Raw genomic sequence first — 20962 nt, 5'->3', positions numbered from 1 at the left:
TGTCTCTTTGGGGTTCTACCCTTTGACTGCATAATGTTAGTTTGACTTCTACCACTAACTAACTGTCGATTATGGAGGTGTGGTCTGAATGCAACGTCACTGATCGGTATATAGACTGCAGCTGTGGCGGCGGGCTCGCGCTGTGAGAGAGAACACCGAGGACAGGCGGCGCGCGCTCTCACACTCCCACTCACAGACACATAGACATATACACACAGTCACACACATAGGCACACACACACACTGCCCCAAACAAAGAGAAGCACGCGAGGCAGAGCATCCCACCCTTTCAGCAGCGCCAGAGCAGAGCTCACAGTGTGTGTGTGTGGTGTGTGTGTGCAGAACCCGTCAGACCCGGTCCAGGAGACGCAGGCTACAGAGCAGAACCATGTCGACTAACGGTAACGGCGCCACTAACGGAACCAGCGACATGCTGCAGATCCAGTTCGGTCTCATCAACTGTGGGAACAAATACCTCACGGCAGAGACGTTCGGCTTCAAGATCAACGCCTCCGCCATCAGCATGAAGAAGAAGCAGATCTGGACCCTGGAGCAGAGCGGCGACGAGACCAACGGCAACGTGTTCTGCCTCAAGTCACATCTGGGCCGGTACATCGCCGCCGACAAGGACGGCAACGTCACCGGAGAGAGTGAGACCCCCGCGCCGGAGTGCCGCTTCATCATCACGGCCCACGATGACGGCCGGTGGTCGCTGCAGTCCGAGCCGCACGGCCGGTACCTGGGCGGCACCGAGGACCGGATCATCTGCTTCGCCCAGACCGCCGGCGTGGCGGAGAAGTGGAGCGTGCACATCGCCATGCACCCGCAGGTCAACATCTTCAGCATGACGCGCAAGCGCTACGCGCACCTGAGCTCCAAGGTGGACGAGATCGCCATCGACCGGGACGTCCCGTGGGGGGTGGACTCCATGATCACCCTGGTGTTCCGCGAGCAGCGCTACCACCTGCAGACCTCCGACAACCGCTTCCTGCAGAACGACGGCGGCCTGGTCGCCAAGACGGACAAGAGCACGGGCTACACGCTGGAGTTCCGCTCCGGCAAGGTGGCGTTCAGAGACTGCTCTGGCCGGTACCTGGCGCCCTCCGGGCCCTCTGGCACCATGAAGTCCGGGAAGAGCGCGCGCGTCGGCAAGGATGAGCTGTTCGTGCTGGAGCAGAGCCACCCGCAGGTGGTCCTCACCGCGGCCAACGAGAGGAACGTCTCCACCCGGCAAGGTAGGCTGTGGGTCAAGTCAAAGTGAGCTTGTGTGTGAATGGTGACTAGGTCAGGGGTTCTCAACCTGTGGGGTCCCCACATGATTTTGGGGGGTCCCCAGATGACAATGAAGTGACAATTTAAGGACTTTTAAGACAAAAAAAAGGAGAAAATTACCATTACTGCATCTAAAGTAATGGTTGTGTGCTTGTAGATCTGCTATGTGGAACCGAGTCAAACTGAACGTAATGCCTCAACTCAAATATGATTATTTTGGGGGGTTGTGGCCTGAAAAGGTTGAGAACCACTGGACTAGGTGACGTGTGTGTGTGTGTGTGTGTGTGTGTGTGTGTGTGTGTGTGTGTGTGTGTGTGTGTGTGTGTGTGTGTGTGTGTGTGTGTGGGACTGTGTGTGTCTGTGTGTGTGTGGGACTGTGTGTGTGTCTTGTCAGAGCCCCTGGCAGATAAAGGGTTAACGTGATGGAATGTCAGTCTGCAGCCCCCCTGCAGCCTCCACACATCCAGCAGAACATGGACGGCATGCATGGCAACAAAAGACACAATTCCATACATTGACGGCCTACACACACGCACCGCATATAGGGCCTACATGTTGCCCACACAGTGAACAATGAAATATAGGGCAAGTGAATGTAGATGGCCTGCATACTACAATGGTCTATTGTGAATATCAATACAGTAAATGGTTTACAGCCTTGCAAATACACAACACCATAGGTTTGCATAAAAAGCAATGGAAATAATGGTCAGGGTTAGGTATTATGTAGTGGTTTGCAAATGTTGCAATGTACAAGTTGTCTGAGATGTTTCAAATAATCGTCTGGATGAGAGGGGGAAGCACATGAACTATTATACCAAACATGGTACAAGTAGGTGGGTGTGTCTGTTAGTAGGTTCACCACTGATGATGATAGTCACTAATGCACTGGCATTTGCGTGTGTGGATGTGGATAATTGTGTCCATGTGCATCTGGCCAGCAGCTGAATGAGTGGGCACATATACAAGCATGTCTGTCTCTTTTTCTTTCTTTCTTGCTTGGTTTTCTTCTTTCTCATGCTTTACTTATCTCTCCACCTCTGACCCCTTCCATCTTTTCCCATACTTCCATCTTCCCTTCATCCTTTCCCTCAGTCTCAAACTTTTCTCTTCTTCAACCCTTCTATTTTGGACATGTTTTCCACCCATCACCATACCCCATTCTTCCCTACCTCGCTCAGTTTCCTCCATCCTCCTATAAACATACACACACACACACACACACACACACACACACACACACACACACACACACACACACACACACACACACACACACACACACACACACACACACACACACACACACACACACACCTCTGAGAGCCCACCATGTCCTCTCGCCCCAAACCCTATCTCCTGGCTCCAGGGCAGTGTGCTGCTGTGTGTCTGTGGTCATGATCATTAACAGTGACAGTGGTCATGGTAATGTGATGTCTGTCTGATTAGTCTTTGGACACACACACACACACACACACACACACGCACACGCACGCACACGCACATGCACAGATCTTAATCAGGGTCCACAGACAACCTCCTGGCTATCTTTTGATGAAAGGGGTATGGAGGGATGGAAGGGAAGTAGGAGAGATTGGGTGTGGGGGAGGAATAGAGAGACAGAAATGACTTGTCTCTGTTTATTAGGACACGCATCATCGAATAACTGCTATACTTATACTTATGAGGACTTTCAACTGATTTCCATGTTGACATTTCCCATGCCTTAACATCTAACTCTAACCTAACCATCAGCACTGTATGCCGCAGCTGGCCTGTGTGGGCTTGAATCTGACTCTGACTCAAGCCCTTTGCTGCATGTCACACCCTCTCTCCTACTGTTCTGTCTCTCACTGTTTTTTGATTGATTGAATACTTTATTAGTCAGAAATGTAAACAGCACGAGGTACAGTCAGACATTAAGGCTAAAAGGATAACGCAAAAAAAGTCCTGGGGACCTGTTTCCATTGTTATCAACATAGCACAAAGCACTATATGTACAGGAGAAAAGGCAAAAGGGGAAAAACGTCAGCAGTGAATGACGCCCCCTTTCTATGGGAAATTTGTAGTCTCCTGATAGATAGTTTTTCAGGCTAGTTTTCAAAGAAACCAGGGATTCCCATTTTTTTAATAGATTCAAGGCATTCCACAATTTGGTGACAGAGTAGTAGAATGAGAACTTTCCCATTTTATATTTGGGTAGAACCAGATCGTGGTTGCTCCCTCTAGTATAGTGGGTGTCATTCACTTTGGAGAAGTAGTTAGTCAGGTATGAGGGTATTGAGGGCACTGTCTCTTTGACTATCTTAAATACCAATCCCATTTTTATTTGTTTAACCCTGTCTTCTACCCTGAGCCATCCCAGACTGGCAAAGTGTGCTGGAATTAGGTGGGTCATGGGCTTTAGGCCGAGAAGTAGTTGGATGATGGATCAGTTTGTTTTGGGACGCCTGAAGCTTAGTTTTTAGTGACATTGAGATCAAGAGGTGCAAGCATTGTTTATTCTCACTGTCAATAATACAGAAAATGCTTCAAATAATTATCTTTTAATAAGATTTGTTCCTAAAATCCTGTGGGAATTGCAATCAAGTCTTTGACATGAAAGGTAATGGTAGAGTATGACTGAGAAAGAGCTACAGAACAGGACATTTGGTTCAATTTTTACATTCTCAGTTAAATGAACACAGACAGACCTGGACCTACTGAATAGAATTTGGGTGCAGATGAGTGTGGTTAAGGCATGGGAATGGATAGAGAAGGCAAGTGTGAAATAAAGGAATGTGTTGACTGTTGGCTGTCTGGTATAATGAATGATACGAGTTTAATTGATACTGTCTGATTCCATATTTAGTTTCTGGTTGGGGGGGTAACACTTGGTGAGAATACAGTGTGGTTTTGGCGGTTTCCATTTTGAGTCTATGATCTGTTATTCTTTCCTTGACTTGGTTTGCCTGTCACACACCCCCTTGTTTGCTTGTTCTATCTCTCACACTGTCGCTTACTCAGCATTGGAATATTTCTCTATTGGTACATGGCTCCAGCAACGATCTGCTTCCCCCTAACCCCTCTCCCTCTCTTTTTTCCTTCTCAGCCTCTCAGGAACAAAATGGAGGTCGAATTGAGGTGGTGTACAAATAGAAAAAAGCCTGGAGACCACTACAGGTTCTCAGAAGGCAAAAACAAATGGATCCATTGAAATTAGATGATGAAGTGCAGTTTATTAATACATAAAGGGAAAAATTGAATTGCTTCTCCATCAACCACTCTCCTCCATTAGATTACGTTCTTGTCTACAGTTCAGTGAAATGTCAAGGCAACGTTCTGCTCAACACTGCAAGAGTCTGCAGCGTTGAGGTCTGATTTATGCTTTGCCGACAGTGTCATGTGACAGATTGCTTGACAGAAATGGCGTACTTTCAACCAGGAGAACTGTGTTGCATCACTTTTTCAGTTGAAAATAATTACTTTTTTCGAGTGACACGTCACATACTGTAACACTTGTGTTTTTATGGATCAATATAATTTAGTCACAAGCTCTTGTTAATGTTTTTATTTTATTTTCATAGTTATTGTTTTATTGAGTGAATGAGTACAAGGTACTACATGCTTCTTGACAATTCAAAACCAGAGACATAGTCATCAAACAAAAATGAAGAAGGGACAAAGGATTGGTTTCTTTTGTTGATCCTTTTAATTGGTTAAATATTCATAAACCCCACAGACAGACTTTTGTACTTTCAATCTAGCTAAGATAGATGTACGACTACAAGCTCAGAGTATGAGGTTGTAGATCAGCTACTTTTGTGCGACGCTGTCATATGACAATGTATAAAAACAGGCATCATTTATGAAAAACTTAAAAAGATGAGATATGGATGTACAAGGTTTCTGCTAGACAGCGACAACATGTGACATTATATGTCTTAATATGTAACATCATCCAATAGTGCAATTTCAAAATGAAATGAATATCAATATTCATAATAGGATTTGGAGTTCCTACGCATACTATAATCATCTAGTTCTAATCCTTAGATGAGGATTATATTTATCAAATTGACCTATATACTAGTATTTCATAATGACACAATCATAATGTCTCACAGTGCAATGAAGGATTAGTCTTCTGAATCTATGCATAAACAGGAAGTTATCTGTTGAAGAGGGACTTATCCCAGCAACAACTGAATCATTGTGATGTGGATTTAGAAGTTTGAGGGAAATTAAACTGGCTCCAGATGTTTTTAAATCAACAGCTGCTGGCTTGGCTATTTTGCCCCCATTAGCTTCTCTCCGGATTTGGCTATTTGCGTAGCAGACCAAGATGGTGGTTGAAATTGGTTGGGTTCCATTGGCAAAGCCATACAGGATTCAGAAAAAGGCTTCTTTGTCCAATCAAAAGCGACTGTTTCTTGCATCAAGAGCCAATTGGGATAATCATGTTCTTGCTGTTGGTCATAGAAATGAAATCCAGACATCATCTCTGAGAAGTCTTTGGATTAGTCTATTAGGAGAGCCTTATACCAACAGGTATAAATGTTTTAATTGAAACATTCAGCAAAGGTCAGATACTGTGTGTGTATAAATATACAGTATAGGGCTAGGCAGTTAACCGAAAATATATAGAAACCAACATTTAGAACCTCTAACCGCCATAATCTTGCTCACATCGGTTAATCGAATAAGCAGTTGTTTTGTTTTAATTATGTTTTACATTTATTTCTTAGATATTAGTCTGATTAACCACTTAAGCCCTGTGTTATACGTCTTTGTACAATGGTAGTGTGTAATATTTACTGTACAGACCTTGTCAGATAACTATGATGGCAGTGTAAAAAAGTGTATAAATCGTTCATTAATCGTAATCGAGGCAAAAGTTTGAAATAATCGTGATATTGATTTGAAGTAATATCACCCAGCCCTGGTATATACTATATACAGTATACAGTATATGCACCAAATAATATGTACAAACCATTGCAAAGATCTTTAAAACTTGGTCCCAAAACCTAAGACTTATTAAGACATAACTCCTGCACTCTTATCTATCATTTGTTGGAACCACTATCAACATGCCCTCTCTATCCAAATGTATGAAATCCTGGCACTGCATGCATATTGCAACAGAGCAGACTTTCCAGCTATTTTCTGTGATTTGTGTTTGCCACATTCATTGACACATTTCCATTTAGTTAGAACATGTCTATGTGCCGTGCCCCATCTGTTGATTGTGACATCGTCTTTCATAGTCCTTGCAATAGTAATGGCCACAGTTCCCCTGGAGGCAGTTTAACGACCCATCCTATGGGCTGAGACATAATTATTAGTCAGTTAGCCTGGAGGGCAATGGCTTTTAAGTGGTCCATACTGGGATGAGTGTCCTGTCCTGAACTATAGTCTTGAGTGTGAGTGACCCCAGAGTGCAGTCTTCTCATTTTAGTTGATGAGAGTCAATCATGTGCTGTTGGCTACTAGTGTGACCACCAAGTCTTGAGTGCTTCTCCTAGTGACTTATTATCCTTTCTCTCTGCTCCTGAGCGTGAGGCTTTCATTGTGATCTAGACGGAAGCCTGGAGCCCCTGGGATTTACCCTGAGAATCACACTGGACATCTTATCCCTTTTAGGACCAAACTGATTCTGTCGTATTGGCCAGATTTATGCATTGTAGCTAGAGGAGTGACTACAAAACAGATTCTCTATGACATTTTAAAATGTCAATACGGGAGGGCATGTTGAATGTGGTATGTTGCTGTCTGACCACATCCTGTACCTAATATCCAGCTTGTTAAAAGAAATATGCACCATCAACTGGATTTATAAGCATTGGTTACAGCAAATTCTACATGAGTAGTCCCTGCAAATGTTGCCTGTTCTTTTGTAATTAGCCTCCCTGTGAGAGGAGCAACTACATTTTGTCTGGCTGTGATTCAGACCTGACACCTTTCTGTCTGCCTGCCACACCACCCACTGGCAGGAAATGAAACACACACACACAGACTATTTTTCTGTTGCCAGTTGCCACTAACTAGACACAACCCTGACCTTGGCTGGTATGTGTTAATCTTCGGTGGCTCAGGGGCGTTAATTTGCCACACACACACACACACACACACACACACTCTGTACAAAATGTGTACGCAAGCACATTCACGCATCCTTGATGGCATTCAATGGCCTTGACCAAGTGTGTTGCTGACATTTGAGCGTGTTTGTGAACCTTCACAGTGTGGGTGTGTGTGTGTGTCTGTCTGTCTGTCTGTCTGTCCTTTCAGCATCAGTAGGCTGGCCGCGTGCTTGGGGAGTTGCTGTCTGCAGATAGTGCTGAGGCACCTCTCATCCTTAATGTCTTGTATTTTATTATGTCTGCATCTCAGTGGCACTCTGCTGCACTCTTGTCTGTGTTGCCTAATGTTCTCTGTTAGCCAGTGGAACACTTTGTTTATAGTTGAATTTGCAATACAGTGAAATGAAAATCATTTAAAATCCAATATTACGTTTTCAAAGACCATGGCTGCTCAGTAAAAACCTCCTTGTGGGTCAATTTGGGTCCATTTTTACACTTTCAGTTAGATTAACACAGGATTTTACTGTGCGCCCTGTAGCAGAGCAGTGGAGAGTCTGCAGACACTCTTGCTTGTCCTACCTATATTAAGTTAACATATCTCTTTTGCAATTTCTATTTCTGATTTTGGTCGAAATGTTTTTACCAGCTTGTGAAGAAGGCTGGTCTTTATTCGAACCATTGGCTAGTAGTGACTTTTTCATAACTTTCTCCTCCTTGGCTGTCCTTTAAGCCAATGGGGAGTCTGCAATGCCTTCCCATACTCTGAATGGGCGTAAGAGGTCCGGTCAGTGAAGAGTAGCGTGTGTCTGTGAATAGTCTTCACCCTCCGGCAAGCATTTAAATGAACACCTTCAATACATTTTTCACGCAAACTAAAACAAGGGAAAAGAACTAAAGAATAGCGGACCAAAGGGCAACATTCATGCACTCTTACAACGATGAACAATCCAACATCTAACTGTAAACGTAAACAAAGAAATTGTAATGTTTAGAAAGATGCAAGAATCATGACAGTAGATCTACTTTTCACGGGTTTTAGCCTGGCACAAGCTGGTCTTTTTTTCCCCCTTTTCATTTTTGTTTTTTTCCCTTTTCATTCATGTTTCATACTACTGTACTGGTTTCTGTTATCTCCTGTTCTCCCAGTGACTTGGCTGGTTCTAACTGGTCCAGGGTGAGTGTAGTAGCGGTGGTCTGATCTTAGAGGCGACAGAGTGGGAGTCTTATTACTGTGGCATGTGCCGGTTTTTCTCTAGTTTGTGTGTGTTGTCCATTTTGTATAAGCCATCATTTGGTAGGTTGTAGTGGGTTGTGTCCTCTATGTGTGTGTTTGGATCAGAACAAAGGCCAATGATATGGTGCTCTGTTTGTGGCCCAGCTGGTTGCCTCCTCTGCCAGGCCTGTAGAACAATAACACACACACACACACACACACACACACACACACACACACACACACACACACACACACACACACACACACACACACACACACACACACACACACACACACACACACACACACACACACACACACCAAGGAGGGCACAATTGCACTTGATAAACGCTTGTGCTCACCCCAGTCCACTGCTACGTCCTGAGTCCTGCTGGCTCACAGAACCCGATGCCAACAATCTGTGCCTGCCACTGTCAGGATGAATGTGGTGGGTGGAGTGAACGAGAAGATGGAGGGGTTATGTTCAATAGCAGTGTTTGGTGTGGTCAGTGGTTGCTTACAGTGTGTGTGTGTGTGTGTGTGTGTGTGTGTGCGTGTGTACACTGCATTTGGTGTGGCTGGGAAGGATTCTGTGCGTAGGGCCACATCTCTGGTTCGCAGAAGGATAAATTGTGAGTGTGTGTGTAGCATCATAATGTATTCCTTCCTCCATTTAACCCTGTGAGTTTAATTGGGAGACTGGTGCCCCCCCCCCCCCCCCCCCACACAGACACACACACACACACACACACACACACACACACACACACACACACACACACACACACACACACACACACACACACACACACACACACACACACACACACACACACACACAACCAGCCTTGTGGACTCGGCCTCTCTGAGTCATGGTTGAGGCTGTGGCCTTGAGAGGAGACTGTTTGTCTGTGTAGTCACACTACTAGTCAAGGTACACGCTTCTATACACAGTATAATCTTCAGTGTGTTGGTTTAACTCTGAACAGAATTACCCGTAAGTGTCCATTTAGAGACCTTTTGTACACTCAGTTAAATGAACACAGGAGTATACTGTGTAGCACAAAGTGTGTGTGTGTGTGTTTGAGTGCCATAATTACATGGAGAAAGAGGAGACGGCACCCCCCTTGTCTGTGATGAAAGGAGCAGCATGGATGATCTGGTGTTGCTATATATCGCACTCTCTCAAATCTCAATCTGTCCACTTCTTATAACGTGAAATGGCCTCCTCCTGTCTAGCAACTTGAAGGTAAAGGCCTTCTTTTAGAACAACCTGCTTTTAACCACTTTCAATCGGGTATCCCTATTTTGGGGATGTCATTGCACATCTATAAGCTCAACGTGTCGTACCGCGACATGTTGTAAGCTTGTAGATCGGCTATTTTCAAACAACACCTTTGTAGATATGTATAAAATAGGTTATATAAGTGTATATATAGTTGAAATATAGATTTAAAATGTTCACAAGAGCTGTGAAACACTTCACATTAGTATTACTCTTTAGTAATGTTTTGTCTTGGTTGAACTCAAACACTACACAAAACCAAATGCGAATGATTGAATGACAGGCCCGCCATTTCAACATGTGGAACCACCCACTGAATCCAGGGGAAACAATACTTTACAGTGATGCTGTACAAAGATGCAAATCTGTGTGGTGTCTGTTCCATATATCAGTTTTTACACTTTGACTGCTACTGTAGTTTGTGTGCGCGTGTGCACACGTCCGTCCGTCCGTCCGTCCGTCCGTCCATGTATTTGTCGCTATTCGACACACCAGAACAATCATGATTCCTCGTGGCTCCATCATGCACTGAGAGCATGATGTTCACCTCTCTCTCTTCTCTACTTTTCTTCTCTTTGGCTCACACTTCACTCCCTTCCTCTTTCTGAACACCCCCATTCTACATTACTCTCCTAACATCCCTCTCACCCTCTCTCATCCCCCCCTCTCTTACATCTCTCTCTCTTTCTCTCTCTCTCTCTCTCTCTCTCATTATCAATGGGGTCTCTGAGAGGTGCTACTGTACAAGCTGTACCTGCAGTGTGAGCCAGACAGGAAGCAGTAGTTCTATCACACATGACTTATAGGGGGGATCAAACAGTTGAACACTCCAGCAGAAACACAACGACAGCTGGCCCAATGCCCTCTTTCTTCAGTTATTTAAGTCATTATCTCTCTCTCACTCTTGCTCTCTCATTGTTACCATTCCGTTTGATTTGTGTTGACCATTTCTCTGCCTCTTCATGTGTCTCTCTGTACTCCCCCTGTTCCCCCATTTCTCTCTCCCTCTGTCCCCTCTTCCCTCTCTTGCTCTTTCTCTCTTTTAATCATTTGTACACGAGGCGGTCGATTGCTGCCATGTGGTTCTCATCTTGGTCAGTTATTTTTCCTGCTCAATCATCTGTGTGTGTGTGTGTGTGTGTGTGTGTGTGTGTGTGTGTGTGTGTGTGTGTGTGTGTGTGTGTGTGTGTGTGTGTGTGTGTGTGTGTGTGTGTGTGTGTGTGTGTGTGTGTGTGTGTGTGTGTGTGTGTGTGTGTGTGTGTGGAGAAGAGGGGGGGGGGGGGCATTATGCACTTGTGTGTGTAGCCCTGCATATTTCTGCAGAAATTCAATCGGTCCATGGAGGCCAGAGCTCCAGTTGGCGTTCAACGGAAGAGGACTGTTTTTTTCACATGCAAAATGAGAGCAATGATTCTTTAGGGCACAAGCAGTTTAGGTAACGCTTGTTATGTCATAACATATTATAGCTTTGAGGTCAGACTTGATTGATTACACACCCATAAAAAGATGCAACACTTTCATCATGTCTCTTTGTCTATCTTTGGGAAACATTTATGTTGTTTCCTTCTAAGCACAAGACATTTTAATGGCAACTTTATTGTCACATCACTGATGTAACGTATAGTATGTCTATATTGCCCTGGGTTGAGTGAGTCTAGACGTGACACAAGTATGTGCTGACCCCACACTTAAAATGTAAAAAGTTTCCTTTTTGAAAAACGATTGAATGGGTGTTCCTATAGGGAGACCGAGCCTAAGAAAGAGATGGAGAGAAAAATGGATGAGCAAAGGAAAGAAAGGGGAGATATAGAATGAAAGAGATGGAAAACGTGAGATAGGAAAGGAGAGAGACACAAATGCACGAGAGGGAGATAATGAGAAAGCATGAAGCTGGATATTTCTCTCTCGCTCTCCCCTCCCTCTTCACATATTTACACATCACTCCATCCCTCAGTCCATCTCTGTCTGATCAACACTACTGAACTCTCCAACCCTCCAGGCTATAGGTCTATTCTAGAGCAGACCATGACCTCATACTGTACAATACCATGCATTGTGCTGCATGAAGTATGTGTGTGTATGTGAGGGGGTAGTGTTAGAAGGTCATGTGTGTGTGTCTAGTGTATATTTGTCCTATTGATGATTCTGTGTTTGTTTACCTCATTGTTGCTCTCAAGTGCTGCTAATGGAGTTTTAATGATTGTTCTGATGTTCGTTACATATAGGGTAAACTGGTTGTAAAGAGACACACAGTCACTTAGACTATGGATTAAAAATGGATCTCAAATATATTCATTGTAGATGATGCTTGTCACGATCAGAAACAATTTTCACAGGTTTACACTTTACAGGTGTAAAAACGTGTTTGAAATTTGTTTTTGTGCAAGCTCCATTGTTTTTGTTATTTCCATAAGAGAAAGGGGAGAAGAGGGGGGGGTGGGGGGCAAGGGGGAAAAGAGATAAATAAAAACAAATATTATCTACATATTTACATAAGGTGTGGTAAGTACCTGAGGTAAGACATAAAGGTGTGTGAGCATAGCAGCAGATATATACTGTACATGATATGTTATGGACATTAGTTAAGGGCTGTCTGCACAACTACTGTGGTTTGTGACAGTCCACCATGAGGATTAACCCTGTGTGTGTGTGTGTGTGTGTGTGTGTGTGTGTGTGTGTGTGTGTGTGTGTGTGTGTGTGTGTGTGTGTGTGTGTGTGTGTGTGTGTGTGTGTGTGTGTGTGTGTGTGTGTGGGTGGGTGGGTGGGTGGGTGGGTGTGTGCGCGCGCAAAAGCCTCCTTTAATCCTAGCCGTCTGATGTTGCTCATTTAGTATGTCTGATCCTGACCAGAGGCTTTGTGAGTCAGCATCTGGACCTTTGTGTGTCCCATGTCTGGACTGTTGATTGATTGTTATTGCACATCTGTTCTGATCCGCCGTGGCTATTTGTGGTCTTCACATGTACTTTTGGCTCATTACTGACCGACCTAGCCCAGATTTCTTTTGGCAAATCATCACATCGCCAACTGTTTTGACTCCTCCCAGGTATGGACCTGTCAGCCAATCAGGACGAGGAAGGGGACCAGGAAGTGTTCCAGGTGGAAATGTGCCGTGAAAACAGGAAGTGCGCGTTCCGAACAGCTGCCGGGAAATACTGGACCCTAACTGCAAATGGTGGACTGCAGTGCACCGCCTCCACCAAGTAAGACCACACACACAATTATTTGCACACATGCACATACGCAGAGACAAGAAGACAGACAAGACATGCCATGCCATGCACACAACCAGTCATGTCCTCCCAAGGCCCCCCCCGTGTCTGTGTCTGTTCTCCAATGTAGTGGCCTAGTAAGATATGCATCTGTTACGCCTGAGTTGCGCTTGGTTGTCACACACTGATAATAGCTGATCTACAAGCTCACAGTGTGTTGCAATGCATTGTGAGCTTGTAGATCTGCTGTTTTTGGTGCACGATACCTGCGCGCAAGTATAAGATCCACTACAACCACACCTGCTCCATTTGGTCTGTTGTCCACCTTCCGAAAGGTACAATAGTGATCATGTGCTCCAGACACTGATTTAAGACTGTGATTACAGGGTGTGTGTGTGTGTGTGTGTGTGTATGTGCGTGCACTTTGCAGAGCCGGACACTAACTAAAACAGCTCTTACAGGCTTTAGATCTGTCGTGATTCGATCTCAAGCAAGACATGGGGGAGTTTGTGTGTGTGTGTGTGTGTGTGTGTGTGTGTGAATGACTTTGGGTTTTGGTGAAGTGTGTGTCGTCAGCAGGGTGTGAAGACAAATTTATGCTCCGTCACACGACGGTGTCGCACACCGAAAATAGCAGACATACAAGCTTACAACGTGCTGCGTCTGCGATGCGTTGTGAGCTTGTAGGTCGGCTATTTTTGACACTGCCATTACCGTATGACGAAGTATGACATGTCCTGGAGGTAAGGTGTGTGTGTGTGAGAGAGAGATGATGGCTGTGGCATGTTGGCAGTGGGTGGGGGTTTCTGTACGGAGGTCGCGTTTGTTTTTATGACCAGTGAAGCTAGAGTGTGTGCTGTTAACCCTTAACCTCTGACCTTTAACCCTGTGCACCTGGAAGCCTCCCTTGGAGGGAGGCCCCAGACATGAATACTTGTGAGTTACCAGAGAGTTGAAGTTTTAGAGATCATCCTTTCCCCCTCGGATATTTACTTTTCTCTGTCATTCTAAAATGAAAGTAAAACAAGACGCAGTGAATACTACACATTGTTGGGAAAATGGAAATGTATTGTACTGCTGTGAAATAATCTTGCAAAGTTGAGGAAAACTATGTTTCATTTGACTCTCTGTGCTCAGTCTGGCTACAAATGCCATCAGCCTTCATCAGTGCTTAGTTTACCCATCCTGTAGGCCTAGAACTGCATTAATTAATCAGTGCTTACCTAGTAGGAGGTACTGTATATACTATATTCATCAGTGCATACCCATCCTGTAAGAGTTGTAGGCTGCATCAATCAGTGCATACCGGTCCTGTAGGAGGTCTAAACTACATTGAAAAGAAAATAACTGTACAACTCTTTAACACATTTAGTGCCAGAGGTTTTTTAAAACAGGGTACACCTAGTGCTGGCATTCTTATCGTTTACGATGCGCTGTTAAGGGCTGTAGTCGCCACGACGAAGATGCGGATGTAAACAAAGGGTGCATGCACGATGGTCGTGGGTCCCGACTACGCCTGGAACAAGAGATTCAATATAAGGCCAATATGACTCCTGGAAGCATCTCTTCAGTTAATTTGGAGCCGATTCCTCTGGTTGGTTCCCCCTCCCCCTTCCTTAATGCAGGGGAAAGCAAGAGTCACAGAATGTGTTGCAGAGGAGGAACTGGACCACATTCTTGAAATGTTAATCAGTTTCGTTCTGTTATGGACAGCACCACATGGTCCCCCATCCCCCTCGTTCTGGTGGGGGGGGGTTATCTTTGATTTCCATCTATGTCCTCTCTCCATTTCTCTCTCTGTAAATATGCTTTTGTGGAGCAACAATTTGAGGAAAGTAACTTCATACCTTCTTGTGCTCCATGTTATGAAAAGGAAAGTGAGGCATGAATGAATAATGAATGGGTGCAGACTGTTGCGAATCCTGACACAGGACAATGGCAGAGAACAAAACCCTGTTCTGAAATAGTATACTCCTTGACATGAGAGGATTTCACAGGATGCTTAACTACACCTTTTATCAAAGTTCACAAGTGAAACTAATGCATTGTCCATTAAGCTTAAGCCTACCTATCCAATTACTTCACATTTAGTTAAGCCCTGGATGAAAGGGACAGGTTGACCGGTGAGCTCTCTCCGCGTGTGTGTGTGTGTGTGTGTGTGTATGCGTGTTTGTTGCATACGGGCCAGCAAGTAACTTCAATGTAAATCAAATCATCACTCTAACCTCTCTCTCATCTCATCTCTGTGTCTCTCTTGTCTAGGTCAACTAATTGCTACTTTGACATTGAGTGGCGTGGGAACAGGCTGACACTGCGTGCCGCTAACGGGAAATACGTCGCTGCCAAAAAGAACGGCCAGCTAGCAGCTACCATCGACTCTGCAGGTCAGTGAGTTTTTGGCTGAATCACCATGCCTCCATTCTCCCCCATCCTCCAGCTGATGACAGAGGAGATGTTGTGGCTAGAAAAGTAATAAGTTGGGTCTTTTTTATTTGGAATAGTTCCTTGTTAGTGATGAGGTTTCAGTCAATTTGACAGAAAATACATGGAGAAGTTGAGTCACTTCTGAATATGGCATAGTCACTATGGGACGCACAGGTATAGCAGTTCTTTGAACAAGTCGATTTAATAATACTGTGTCACATAAGTGCCTTTGTGTCTCTTACATTTTGACCTTTCTACTAATATGTTTCTGCCTGTCCTCAGGTGAGTCAGAGGAGTATATCATGAAGCTGATTAACCGTCCAATCATTGTGCTGCGTGGGGACCATGGCTTCATTGGCTGCAGGAAGGTGACCGGCACACTGGACTCCAACCGCTCCACCTACGACTACTTCACCCTGCAGTTCAGAGACGGAGCCTACAGCCTGCAAGGTCAGAGACATTTACTCTGTAGACATTCAGACATTCAACCTGTGATGTGACACATCATGGTCAGCATCTGGGCAGTATCATGTCAGTATAATGGTCAGTATCATAGTCGGTATCATAGTTAGTATCATGTCCAGTATTTGGTCAGTATCATTGTCAGTATCGTGTCAGTAGCATGGTCAGTATCATGGTTAGTATCAGCTATTTTTGGTGCAATTTATGGTGCAGCTAAGTATAAATCAGGCATGAGCAGTCTTGCACAAGGACACTTCCACAACATGTTGAATGGCACCCTTTAAGCATTATAGTCGGATTCATACCTGCAGTGTGACCTTACAGTAACAGAATCATTTGCACAAGATACATACTGTAGACATACAAATAGACACACAGGCCAGATTATTATAATTGTTTTTCTACAACATGGTGAGAGAACTCCACTGGGGCACATAACGACATGAGGGATTCATGCAGTCTTTCACTCAGCAGTACTCATTATACACTTCATTCATTCATAAGACTTGGTTGCCAGGAAGGTGGTTTCATCAGATTTCATTTCACTCTGAGTTATGTAATGTAAGTCCAAAACAAATGTATTAAAGCTTCTCTTCTCCTCTCTGTCTCTCCCTCGCCTAATGTTCATCTCTTTATCCTCTTCCAAACACCCCTCCCACACACTCTCCATCTGCACACTCCACCCCCCCCCAACCCCAACCACTCACCATTCTTCCTCCTCTATCATCTTTGCTCTCCTCCTTCTCCCTCATCTAATGACTATTACCTTCAACTACCTGTCCTTTTCTCCTATCTGTCCTTACTCTTCTACATGCCCTGTTTGCTTCAATTCTCTCCTCCTCTCCTCTCCTTCCTTCCTCCCTCCCTACCTCCTCTCTATCTCTCTCTTATCTCATCTCCAGACTCTACAGGTAAATACTGGATGGTGGGCAACGAGCATGCGGTGGTGAGCAGCAGTGACGAGCCGGTCGACTTCCTGTTCGAGTTCTGCGACTACAACAAGCTGGCCGTGCGCCACGCTGCCGACGGCAAGTACCTCCGTGGTGACCACGCAGGCGTGCTCAAGGCCAACGCCGACGACCTGGAGACCGCCACGCTCTGGGAGTACTGAGGGAAGAGAGAGACAGGAAACCATGGCGACGGGACGCGCAAGCGAGCAGCACTAAACCCGTCCATATACACCCAACCTGTATCCCATCACCCCCTCTGTCTGACTCTGACTCTCACTCCCATCCCTTCTTAACCTTTGACCTGTATGACGATGATGAATTGCAACGTGAGAGGAGGGAGAGAGTAGAGCGAGGGAGACAGAGGCGTGGGGGGTAATAGCGGGGCTTCCTCCTTTTTTCTCCTCCTCTGCTTCCCTGCCTTTCTTCCTATTTCTTCCTCCCTTTCCATCACATCCCTCTCCAGCTCTGCTCTGCAGGGCCGACCTTTTATTTGTTGCCATAGTTACCGTGGGGCTGTGCACTTTTCTCCTGCTCGAATCTGGTTTGCTGCTCGACGTGTCACTCACTCTCTCCTAGCCTTACTATTGGGCCCCACCCCCACGCCTCACTCAGCCCCCGTCCCCGTAAGAGCTCGTCCCTTCCCCAGAGCAGAGCCACCTTAAAGAGCCCCTTCTTTAACAAATGACTCCCTCCCCCTAAATCACCTTTCTCTCTCTCTCTCTCTCTCTCTCTCTCTCTCTCTCTCTCTCTCTGCCTGTCTATTGGTCTCTCTGTATTGTCTATGTGAGCAGCATATGGTGGCAGTATTTATGGTGTTTGACCTGGTCTGGTAGATCTGCTTCTCACCTGACCTAATCTTTTAAAACCGTTTCTCTGATGGACAGAATCTCTAGCTGACTGGATCTAGCTGGGCTGCTCTTGACTGGTTCAGACCTAGAGGGGAAAAAGGGTTATGTTGAAGTTTTAGTTTAGTGGGACTGTTTTCTATAAGATTTGGTTCTATAGAAGTGTTTCTTTTTTGCTTTGCTTTTCTTTTTTTTAAAGAATTTTTGAAATACAGTTTCTATCGTACCAGGTCTAGTATGTTTGTTTAGAGCAGGCCATCCTCGCCTCTCTCTGTGTGGTGATGATGATGATATGTGATATAACTGGAGTGAATCTGACGAAGATGACGACGATAAAGATTATGATGTAATGGAATTCATCTCAATTGTAAAATACTCCCTGTGTACACAATGTTTCCTGTGTCATTATCTAGCTGTGTTGTCATTGGCTGGCAGGGAGTCTTGATTTCCTGGAACAAACAGGATGTAGGAAGTGAAACCACAGGAAGTAAAACACTTGTCCTCCTTTCCCTCCACAAACTAAAACTATTGTCCAGGGCACAGTGTAAAAAAAAATACAAAATGGCATGGTCATGTATGTTTACTGCACACTCCTGTCTTACTGGAAGAGACACAAATACAGTTATATTAATTTCTTTTTGTATATCTGAGGCACAAGCATAATCAGTGGAAAGCATGGGTAAACATAGCTTCACTACAGTACAGATAGGGGTCCAACTGGAGTGAAATGATTTATTGTCTCTTTGAAAGCTGCTTTTAGCCTTCCTCTACCGAACTACCAAACTCACCTCTGGCCTAATGTAAACCCTAAACCCTTAATACTGGACCAACACACTGTCCTCTTATCACCTCAGTCAAACAATAAGTACAACTCTGAAACTGGAACCTGGTGCTCTAATTAAACATCTCGTAAAACACCAGAAAATCTCATTATCATGTCATAAACCTGTCTTGACGATACTTAAACAGTCAGAAGTATTGTTAATCTCGTCTACTGCGTTACCATCGCTGTACTTGTAGAGGTTTGCCATAACAAAGAGACCGTAACAGTGACCTAACTGCATTGACCTAAATCTTAGTCACCATCTTTAATCTCCTCCTCTGTCCATCTGTGCTGACACAGCGGAGCGTTGACTTGTGTCGTGTCTCCTGTTGGACGTGGTCTGTAATTGGATCTGATGGAATCTGATTTCCGCTGACCCTGACTCATCAATGTAGACGGTGGGGGTGGAGTGGGGCTTGTAACGGAATGAGGAAAAAGAAGCAGATTTCAAAATGTCTGCAATGCACGTGGTGGTTGTACAGTTCTGCCAAATTGTTCTGTGAGGGGCGACAGTTGTCTGTCTGACTGGACTGTCGAATATGTGATGTTAACCTCGGTGGTGTGTAGAATATCTGCCAACCAACCTGCTTTAAACCTGATTTACACTTAGTTGTACATTGTTGTCGCGTGCCGAAATGTTTCGTCTTGCGACACCGGTGCGCAATCAAAGTATACATTAAGCATTAGGTATGCTAGGGTGTGATTTCAAACAGTGGCTGCTCTGATTCTCTACCCGCTGGGGGGTGTGGTCTCCCAAATGCATCTTAGAGCTGCAAAGGTTATCTTTGCCCATTGGTTTAAATTTGGGGTGGGGGTATGCTCAGATGGATCTTTTTTTATAAACCAGGGCCTGGAATGAATACCTCCACCATTTCTCTTGGAATTCACATTCCACTCAGTCAGAAAACAATATGGAACCACTACAGTTTTGATCCCGTTAGAATGACAGACGATCATATCAAACTCCACAAAGTCAGCCCAGTGTTGCTGAAACGTTGAAGCTTTCTGGGGTCGAAAATCATTAAGATGGAAAAGTAACAGGTCGTCCTTGTACTGGGTAGATCTGTATCTCCCAGGTAGCAGAGTCCAAGATTTGGACAAAGTGACGTTGGATAGACACGGTAGTGGCTGTGCCTTACTCCGAGTTTATGGACAGCAGGAAAAATAAATAAAAGTTAGAAAAAAGTCTGCATCTTTGCTTTGTATAACTGGAAGTTCCTTTTTGTATTATTATTTTGTATAATTTTTGATATTGTGATTTAATCTTCCTCTCGTGCCATTGGTTCACCTGAACTCCAACGACCAATAAAACTGGGATTTGGAACACAGCCAACATTGTCTGTTTTTTGTGATCTTGTTCTATTCAACTCATGTTTCATGTTCTTGACCACTTGTATTTCATCTAATTTATTTCAGACATGAACTCCTGATTTCTGTTCAATACCTGTTTCTCGTCTTCATTTCTCATTCTCTCACATCTCTATCATGTCATCTCTTCATTTGGTCTAGGTCATCTTCTCATACTTTGTCTAGTCTGATTTTATGTGTACGGTACACTGTTAATTTATCCATTTGTAATTGAGTGAAATTAACACAGGATTTTACTGTGTAACATTTCATACCAGGTCAACTCAATGTTTTTCATATGTGGTCTTTGCTTAATGAATGTGTGCCGTCAAAACATTATCATAGTCATGATTCAATCTGCATAGCTCTGGAATCATAGCCTTCTCACATAATCATAGAGCTTCATACTTGGTTGCCATCCATTTTCTGACCACAGTAGCTCCATGTGCTGTCCCACTTACACGCACACACAGAGGCAGGGGTATGGAAACACACACTTTTTCCTGTCTACTGAATAGAGCCTTTGTGCTGAAACATTTATTCTGGTCCAGGGAAAGGGCAACCCCCTCTGAAGATAGACAGACAGACAGACAGACGTGTGTGCGCGCGCGCACACACACACACACACACACACACACGCACACGCACGCACACACACACGCGCACAGAGTTCTGGGCTGTAATGTAATGATGAATCCTCCAGAGCAGGTCTCTAATCCATTTCCCCCTGTTAGACTTGTGGGTCCCAGAGGAACACCCACCATGGCAAAACAAACACACCACCCGTCCATCCCCTTCACCTCCCCTGTCCCTCTCTCTCCCCTATCTGGATCTGCCTTCCTCACTCTCACAGCCCCTCCATAATGTCTCTCACTCACCCTGCTTGTTTCCATCTCATCTTTTCCACCTCTCTAACTCTCTTCTCCCACCTTCTCTCCCTCTTTCATTATTTTTTCCTCTTCATTCCTTCCATCTTGTTCTTCTGACCGAGTGACTCCCCTGAAAAGATGAGTCACACAAAAATATGACCCAGATCCCTGAAATGAGGGATTGTGGGTAAAGTG

At 44.7% G+C, this 20962-nt stretch overlaps 1 protein-coding gene across 1 annotated transcript; it reads left to right on the top strand.

Annotated features, from left to right (window-relative positions):
* Positions 1-142: 142 nt before the first annotated feature.
* fscn1a (fascin actin-bundling protein 1a) lies at positions 143-19879 on the top strand. Its single transcript, XM_084070997.1, has 5 exons — positions 143-1235; positions 12882-13038; positions 15310-15431; positions 15754-15921; positions 16836-19879. Exons 1-5 carry the CDS (start codon positions 389-391, stop codon positions 17042-17044), a joined length of 1503 nt encoding a protein of 500 aa, XP_083927123.1. The 5' UTR covers positions 143-388; the 3' UTR covers positions 17045-19879.
* Positions 19880-20962: the final 1083 nt, after the last annotated feature.

This window comes from Gymnoscopelus microlampas (assembly GCF_963454915.1).
Source record: "Gymnoscopelus microlampas genome assembly, chromosome: 11".
Taxonomy (NCBI): domain Eukaryota; kingdom Metazoa; phylum Chordata; class Actinopteri; order Myctophiformes; family Myctophidae; genus Gymnoscopelus; species Gymnoscopelus microlampas.
The sequence above is the reverse complement of the archived record's forward strand: the minus strand, read 5'-3'. Positions and strand labels throughout refer to the sequence as shown.

Bases quoted from the DNA above. Each gene is read 5' to 3' on its own strand.
- fscn1a (XM_084070997.1), top strand. From the start codon at position 389: ATGTCGACTAACGGTAACGGCGCCACTAACGGAACCAGCGACATGCTG. The intron at 1,236-12,881 runs GTAGGCTGTGGG...GACTCCTCCCAG, and splicing joins GAACGTCTCCACCCGGCAAG to GTATGGACCTGTCAGCCAAT. The intron at 13,039-15,309 runs GTAAGACCACAC...TCTCTTGTCTAG, and splicing joins CAGTGCACCGCCTCCACCAA to GTCAACTAATTGCTACTTTG.